Source organism: Apium graveolens, chromosome 3, assembly GCF_009905375.1.
Source record: "Apium graveolens cultivar Ventura chromosome 3, ASM990537v1, whole genome shotgun sequence".
NCBI classification, from domain to species: Eukaryota; Viridiplantae; Streptophyta; class Magnoliopsida; order Apiales; family Apiaceae; genus Apium; species Apium graveolens.
Window position 1 is genome coordinate 154936080 of NC_133649.1, and position 9041 is coordinate 154945120.

The following is a 9041-nucleotide window of genomic DNA, read 5'->3' on the forward strand; positions in this document are numbered from 1 at the left end:
TACTTTGATTGCAGTGGCTTCTGCTCAAAAGTGGAAAATATTTCAGATGGATGTTAAGAATGCATTTTTGTAGGGCGATCTTCACGAGGAAGTTTACATGACACCTCATCTCGGTCTTCTACATCAACCAGGTTATGTCTGCAGATTTCGTAAATCTATTTATGGTCTTCGTCAATCATCTCGTTGTTGGTTTGAGAAATATTCTACTATACTTTATTCACTTGGTTTTCGTCCTAGTAATCATGATTTTGCTCTTTTTGTACAATTTACAAGTGCTGGTTGTAAATTATTGTCTTTATATGTTGATGATATGATTATTACTGGTGATGACTGTGATGGTATTGAGTCATTGAAACGTGAGTTGGCTCGTCGTTTTGCTATGAAGGATTTGGGGTTGCTCCGTTATTTTTTGGGAATTGAAGTTTCTAGCTCACCAAAGGGATATTTTTTGTGTCAATCTAAGTACATTCACTACTAGAATTCTGTCAATAAACATCGGTTCTCAGACATCGGTTGCTCAGACAACCGATGTCAAAGGTATTTTAGACATCGGTTATTTCTAAAGCGATGTTACTGCATTTATTAGACATCGGTCAATAAAATATCCGATGTAAATAACCGATGTCGAGTTTTCTTAGACATCGGTTTAAAATTACAACCGTTGTTAATGATTAATTTCAAAAAATTTAAAAAACACGCGGATAAATTCCCCCTCTGTTTTCCAAATGTCCCCCTAACAAAAACAAAAAACCCCCCAATTTCCCCCCTTCAGGACTAAATTCTAATATTCTATCCCCTTTCTCCTATCTCTCTCTCTCTCTCTCTCGCTCTCTCGCTCATACTCCCGTCTCTCTCTCCGTCTCATTCTCTTCTTTCTCTTCCATCTCTCTCATCTCTCTCTCTCCAATTCAACATAGGCGGGAGATTTTCATTTCCAAAATTCTCTCCAATCTACTACACTTACCCTATGTATTTTCCCCTAATTCACAAATACACACAAACACATACAACAAATACTTCATATTCACCGGTAATTTTCTAGGTCAAGGAAGAAGAACCGACGGCTCTGGAGACTGCATCTCACCGTTCGGTTAATCACAATCTCCATTTCTCATTCCTTAATCAAATTATATATATATGTGTGTGTGTGTTTTTATATGTATTTGAAACGCTAATTGTGTGTTAATTTCGGTTTTGAACAGAAAAGACCTAGGGTTTTGGTGTACGGTAAGAGTATAGTCTATGTTCAGAGCCCCGAACGAGACAATTCGTTCGATGATTTCGAACTACCTCATCCGAAAACTAGCAGGAGGGGTTTGGGTAGCTCGAACAGAGATGGTGAGGAGGTAGGTGGTTTGGGTAGTAATGCTGAATGAGGCATTTGTATGTATATCCAGGAGGGATGTATTTCTGGATTGACTGAGATTGTGAAGGAAGTGGCTGAGAAAATGCAGAACATGGATGTTAATGGTGCATCTGTAGTGTTTGAGGAAATGCGTGATCCAGAAAAGGTGGATAATTCGAATGTGTGTTTGGATGGTGATGTACGTTTCCATCAGTCGGTCTGATCTGTTGCTGAAATCTTGATTACTTTTGTTACACAACTGTGAAAATGCTGTCCTTTTTGCGTTGTGTGTTTTGTTGTGATGATGAACTGAACACTGGACAGTCTGACTCCAAGATTCACTATGATGGACGTCCATTCAGGTCGTATAATTATCATGTTATTCCTGGTAATTATGATACATTTTTAAGAACCATTTCACCTAATCCAGTTCTTAGTACACTAACTGCTACAAGAACTCAGTCTCAAAATGATTCCACTTGTTTCGATTTTTCACAAACATCGAATAGCATACTAAAACATACCCTGCCAAGAATCCATAACAAAGATCCGGAAAAAAACACTTGTTATACCTACTAATGTCATTCTAAAATCAACCAGTTCCTCTTCATGTCTTCTGTTTCCACCTCCACCATCCCCTGAATTAGGTTCATCATCTTCCTCCCCATATAGAGCATTCTCAAGTTTCCAAAAATCCCCTTCTGTGTCCACAAAGCCTATTCTGGCTCATTTCGAGTCTACCCCAACATCATATCAGACAAAGACTCAACATAATGGATTGGAGAAAGATTTGATCAGGAAAGATATTGTGTCCGGAGTTCTGAAGAAACCTTTGTCTCCACAACCTTGCAAGGATTACCATGCGGCACTGCTTTGTGCTGACGACTATTACCTCGAGGTACATACTTCAAAGTTTAATTAAAATGTGCTCCTTACTAATATATATGAATGTGCATAGATATAAAAGTGAGTACATTTTAGTGCTGGACTAGTACGTGATCAGTGATGACATTAACTGTGATTATTCACTATAATCGTAAGGCATGCTGGTTTTAATTTGGAATTCAACCAAGTGATAGGCTTTCCTTTTCCTGAAGTATTACTACATTAAAATAGGGATAATGTTTTTGGTAACATTCAGTTACTGGAAATTGCTTTTTTTGGTATTTATAAGTATTTGTGCAATTGTAGTATTAAGGGAAGTCTTCTGCAACCTCGAAAGCAATCTTGGGATGATTTCGTGTTTTGATGGCATGCACATTGAAATAACTAACAATGTATCTTTGAGTTGTCGTTTACAACTAATTCTAGTAAAACCTTAAATCGAGCATCAAACTCTGAGTACTCAGCAGAAATGTTGTGCTAGTTGAATATAGGGATAATATCCACACCCAGTATTACTCTTTCTGAAGATTTTAAACTATTATTCAACAAAATATGTTTGAAGATGTCTCCCTAAGCAAGAAGCAGCATTAGAGATGATGTTGTTCATGAATTTCTCTTGAAATTCATTACTGATGAAATTCTGGGTTTTGTGATTGTTTGACTAAATGTTTCAAAATTGATTACTTGCACGTTCCATAAAATGTTTACATTTATAGAAAAGATATTAATATATGCTATGTATTTTTGTCTGTTCTTTTGAAATTTCATATTTCATTTGGTAAGTTTTTTTTGCCCATCTGCAGCTCACGGTATGGAGAATGTGGTTATCATAGGTTCAGCTCCTACTGGGTATACTGCAGCAATCTATGCATCTCGAGCAAATTTAAAGCCCCTAGTGTTTGAAGGATATCAGACAGGTGGTGTCCCTGGGGACAGTTGATGATCACTACAGAAGTAGAGAACTTTCCAGGTTTTCCAGAGGGAATAACTGGCCCAGACTTGATGGATGGGTAATTAAAAGTTTTGACCATGCTAATACAAGAATTTGATAATTTTGAGTTTGGGGAGATCAGTTTATGTTTATTTATAGGCAGTATTATTCATGAAAATGTACTGAGAAATATTTGGTTTTTAATTAAGCTTATTTGTTGATTTTGTATTTGAATTTTTTTAATTAATGATACAGTAGTTTAAGTTTCGCAATTCAATTTTGTTAGCTTAGTTTTTTGGTATTATATGTATAAATTTAAATATTCGTCATTAAACCATGTTTAATACAACGTTTTAGATTAAAAATCGATGTCTATTTCTGTAAATAACATCGGTTATATTAACAAAGCTGGTGTTGAAACATATTTTATACAACGGTATAAATAATCGATGTCTAATGTTACATTTGACCTGAAAAAGACATCAGAATCTTCCCAAAGCGTTGTGTAAGAATGTTTTAGACATCGGGTAAAAACCGATGTCTATGAAAAAATACTTTTAACATCAGTCGCGAAGACATCATCCATTTTTTACATAACTGATGTCTAAGGTATTTTTTCTAGTAGTGATTGCTGATTTGCTTGACCGTGCACTTCTTACTGATAACAAAACCGTGGAAACTCCTTTAGAGATGAATGCTAGATATTCTCCATCTGATGGTATTCCCTTAGCAGATCCTACTTTATATTGTACGATTGTTGGTAGTCTTGTTTATCTCGCTGTTACTCGTCCGGATATTGCACATGTTGTTTATATAGTTAGTCAATTTGTCATTTTTTTCTACTACTGTATATTGGGCGGCAGTTCTTCGTATTCTCAATTATCTTCCTGGAATTCAGAACAGATATGTATTATAAATTCAGTATTGATTGTAATAAAGTTTTACATTTCTATTATATCTTTAAAGTTAACACAAGGATCTTGCATGTACATGCATATATATATATATATATATATATTAGTGTATACCATATGTTGCTGCATAAAAAATAAGGGATAACAGACAGAATGGGCATTTCAGTGAACAGAGAGAAATAAAACTTGATAGAAATAGCTAGGCAGCCTTGCCATTCCTCAGACTCTGGGAACTTATTTAAAGGTGAGATAAGAAAAGAGAAATTTAAAGAATAGGATACTGCCCTTATTGCACATTTGCATGTCTATCAGTCTATCTAGTATCTGAACACACGACCCTAAACACCCTCCCTCAACTAGGTTGCTTATAATCATGAAACTCTTAGTGGTAACACCATTTTATGATGATTCTGTAAATCACAATAAGGACATGTTTGACTGATAAAATAATTCAATTTATGTACATAATGATATGCTTTCTCTGAATTATTAATACCAAAACGAATTTATTCTTTGGCAGGAAGGGTGGATGAGAATTCTTCATATTGGAAGGTGTTGCTTAATTCAACATTAAAATATTAATTTTGTTTCCTTGTGCTCTACTATATATAAAGCCCAAGGGGGTTGGTCATTCACAAACAAACAAACAGACAAGAGTAGTAGCTCATCTTTATCTCTGTAGAGTTGGAGCTATACTCCAGATTTCTAAAATAAAGGTCGCTTATGAAGGTAAAAGTTCAAACAATTGTTGCAGATTCTTCTGTTTATTTCTTTCACATTTTGTTTCTTTCTAGTTTATAAGAATATTATGTTTTTTTGTATGTATTGTATTATATTTGAGAACATGGGTAATGCATGTTTGTGTAGAAGAACATCACAGTCTCTAATTTTTTATGTAGAAGAATTTCTTAAGTCCTTCTTGAGACGTGTCGCTCAATTTTGTCTCGTTAGAAAAGATCGTATCGAGTACACAAGACTTAGCATCATTGTGCTTATGGATTAGTTGCTACATATTATTATCAATAATCTTAGGACTTGACGATGGATAGTGTTCTAGAGTTTCATGTTTACAGAATGTGAGCTAGCTAGCTGTAGTATAAATAGAGGCCCAAAAATGTTGTATTCAAAGGCAGACTTAGATATATGCTAAAATTTGTAGAACACCTTTAGCTTCAACCTCTTTTTTGATACTTTAAGTTTCTACCCAAACAAAAAATCAAGAACCCGAATCTAACAATTCTGGCTACTTGTGTTATGTGTAGCCCATGCAATACATTTTTCAAGAACCAGCCATACCTAAAATATCATAACTGTAAATATGTGTATAAATCTTCTTTATTGTGGCTAGCTGGCGTATATTTATATATATATTTTTAATGAAAAATTAGGCATCAACTGAATCAATTACAATAATTGAATAGTGTCTTTTTGTGAATATACAATTTCATTGTACATACAACAACATTAGAAGAAGTAACAGCTTTGATCCTAGCTAGAGGAAGGTTAAAAGTTAGAAAATCTGATTGAGCCAGTATATTAGCATTTACAATATTTGTGAGTCTTGGCTTCACATGTGGTGTGCACATATGAGTATATATACCACCTTTACCATTCACTTGAAAACCATCCACTTATCCAACTCAGACAGACTCCCCATAACCCAAGCTTCTATATAACTACCATCTTCACACACACGGAGAGTCATTTAAGCATACCCATCTTAATTGCCATTTATCCATTTGTATATGAACTCTTGGGAAATGTGCTGTGCATCTGTCTGTCTATTTTAGTTGAGTAGTTAAAGTACTGCAAAATACAGATACACTCACTGAAGAATACTAGTTGGTCCTTGTATCAAGCTTCATTTATTGATCTTTACTAGATACTAAACATTTTTTCTTCCTTTGTATTTTCTTCAATACAAACAACATAACTAACTTCATTGGTTTCTCTTTTTCCTTCTATTGAAACAAACTAAGATGGTGGAGAACAAGAACCTTGGTTTTGAGGTCTCCATGTCACCTCCACAGGGTGGCTCCAAGTGTTTCGACGATGATGGTCGCCTCAAAAGAACCGGTATTTTCTAAATTTTAACACCATTTTTGGTTATTTATTACGCTCCATTAGTCCCATATTTTCATGCTAATTTAAATTTCTCTAGTTAAGATAACACAACTTATTATTTGACAATTTAATTAAATTCGTTACGATGCACTCCAAGGTTGGACTTAGGAAGTGTACATATAAAAGAACTTACCCGGCTCCCATCATCATTCAAAATTTATAAACAACTTAAATTTGAGTAAATAATGGGCTCAATCACCTTTTAACACTTAAAATATTTGAACCCGTAACTTTTAACCCCTAAAATATTAGATTTCGTACATTTTAACCCTTTTTACCGTTACATGTATAAATCAGAGGGGTAAAAAAGATATTTACCCTCCTCCGAGTTATACCATTATGAGTTAAAAGGTACATTTCTTATAACTTGAGGGTTAAAATATATATTTGTTCTATCTTTGGGGTTAAAAGGTACACCATAACATATTTTAAGGGTTAATAGATATAATAAATATGTACAAACTGTACTTTTTCACCCTCCAAATATGAGAAATGTACCTTTTGAACCATAACAATACATCTCAGAAGGTAAATGTCCTTTTTGCATATCTTGAGACCAGTAACAAATTTAGGGCGCAGGGAGTATTTTTATTTCGAATAATTATAAATTTGGTGTTCTTACTTGGTGTCGTGATTTTGGATGTAAAGGAACTGTTTGGACAGCAAGTGCTCACATAATAACAGCAGTGATTGGTTCTGGAGTTTTGTCTTTGGCTTGGGCCACTGCACAACTGGGATGGATTGCTGGTCCAACTGTTCTGTTCTTGTTTTCTTTTGTCACTTATTACACTTCTTGCCTTCTTGCTGCTTGTTACCGTTCTAGTGATGGAAAAAGAAATTATACTTACATGGAAGCTGTTCAAACCAATCTTGGTAAGAAAAGTCACTGTTATTTCAACTACAAGGCGGTGAAGGTTTTATCATTGAAATCTTATACATTTACTTGTATTTTCAGGTGGTTATAAGGTTAAAATTTGTGGGCTGATCCAATATATAAATCTATTTGGGGTTGCTGTTGGTTACACAATTGCGGCATCTATTAGCATGGTGTATGTTCTACTTCATAAATATAAAAAGACACACTTTAATGGTTAAAATTATACATGGCACACTGTCACGTCATCATTCGGTACACCATTTGATAAATATTTTTGAATTTTGATAATGAAATCAACAGTGCTATCAAGAGGTCTAACTGCTTCCATGCAAGTCATGCAAAGAATCCATGTTTGGTTTCAAGCACCCCTTATATGCTCGCTTTTGGTGCCATGGAAATTGTGTTCTCTCAAATACCAGATTTCGATCAAATCTCTTGGCTCTCCATAGTTGCTGCAGTAATGTCTTTCACATACTCTGCAATTGGTCTTGCACTTGGTGTTTCCAAAGTCATAGGTAAATAAATATACTCTATGATCTTCTTTTCTTTAATTTGTAGAATCGACAGAAAAAGCAACACGAATGGATTGTAATTCTACTACTTGATGATGTACTGCAGAAACTGGAAAATTCAGGGGAAGTCTTACAGGAATCAGCATAGGAACTGTTACTGAAACTCAGAAGATATGGAGGAGTTTCCAAGCACTTGGAGCTATAGCTTTTGCCTACTCTTACTCCCTCATACTTATTGAAATTCAGGTAACTCAAGCAAATCACTTTCTTAGCCTGATTATTTTTTACAGTTTATATCTGTAAGCTAATCATTGTTTGAATAACAGGACACTGTAAAATCCCCACCATCAGAAACAAAGACAATGAAAAAGGCTACTCTGATAAGTGTAGCTGTAACTACTGTTTTCTACATGCTCTGTGGTTGCTTTGGCTATGCAGCATTTGGCGACTTAGCCCCTGGTAACCTCCTCACAGGATTCGGATTCTACAACCCCTACTGGCTCCTTAATATCGCAAACGCAGCCATAGTTATTCACCTTGTTGGTGCATACCAAGTTTATTGTCAACCTCTTTTCGCCTTTGTCGAAAAATTTGCATCCAAAACATTTCCACAGAGTGACTTTATTAACAAGGACTATGACATCCCCTTGCCAGGAGGCTTTACCCCTTACAAGCTCAATCTTTTTCGCCTTATTTGGAGGACAGTTTTTGTATGCTTAACAACAGTAATATCGATGCTTATGCCATTCTTTAATGATGTTGTCGGAATTCTTGGAGCATTCGGTTTTTGGCCACTTACTGTTTATTTCCCAGTCGAAATGTACATCGTTCAGAAACAAATTCCCAAGTGGAGCACCAGATGGATTTCTCTCCAGATTTTAAGTGCTGCTTGTCTTATAATTTCTATCGCTGCTGCAGCCGGATCATTTGCAGGAGTTGTCACTGATCTCAAGGTTTATAAGCCCTTCAAGACAAGTTATTAATGATCATAGGATGTTTCAGTTATTATTTTCACAAGCTTTCTCAAAAAAAGAAGAAGTGAAATTTGTGATTATAAGATCATCTTTCATGTTCATTGTAACAAAGCTGAACTCAATTGTAATGTCTTCAAATTTTCTCTTTCCCCGGACAAATGATCAAATTGCAAACAAAGTCCATAAATAATCAGCAAGTTTGAAACCTTCCTTTTTTTTAATAATTAAGCACACACGCAAACACCAGGAATCAAATTCTTGACTTTCGGGACAAGCGCTCGACCACTGCATCAACCCTTTGTTGGCATCACCAAGTTGAAATCATAGGAATAAATGAAAAAAAAATATGCAAACCACATACAGATGTGAAAGCATTATCAAAATCTTAGACACACCATGTTAAAGTTAATATAACCTTTTCGATTTTAGTTATCCGAGTTTATAACCCGTGCGGATGAAATCTGTTTTGATAAAACGAA

At 35.1% G+C, this 9041-nt stretch overlaps 1 protein-coding gene across 2 annotated transcripts; it reads left to right on the forward strand.

Annotated features, from left to right (window-relative positions):
* Positions 1–4652: 4652 nt before the first annotated feature.
* Positions 4653–8707, forward strand: LOC141712875 (amino acid permease 3-like). 2 transcript variants are annotated; one of them, XM_074515982.1, is made up of 7 exons: positions 4653–4804; positions 6055–6151; positions 6848–7072; positions 7155–7248; positions 7377–7591; positions 7695–7834; positions 7915–8707. In XM_074515982.1, exons 1-7 carry the CDS (start codon positions 4799–4801, stop codon positions 8569–8571), a joined length of 1434 nt encoding a protein of 477 aa, XP_074372083.1. In that variant the 5' UTR covers positions 4653–4798; the 3' UTR covers positions 8572–8707. The 2 variants fall into 2 exon arrangements, with proteins under 2 accessions (XP_074372083.1, XP_074372084.1); XM_074515983.1 differs by lacking the exon at positions 4653–4804 and adding an exon at positions 5644–5864.
* Positions 8708–9041: the final 334 nt, after the last annotated feature.

Coding starts and splice junctions, on each gene's coding strand:
- LOC141712875 (XM_074515982.1), top strand. Junction 7,249..7,376: donor GCGGCATCTATTAGCATGGT/GTATGTTCTACT, acceptor TGAAATCAACAG/TGCTATCAAGAGGTCTAACT. Junction 7,835..7,914: donor TCATACTTATTGAAATTCAG/GTAACTCAAGCA, acceptor TTTGAATAACAG/GACACTGTAAAATCCCCACC.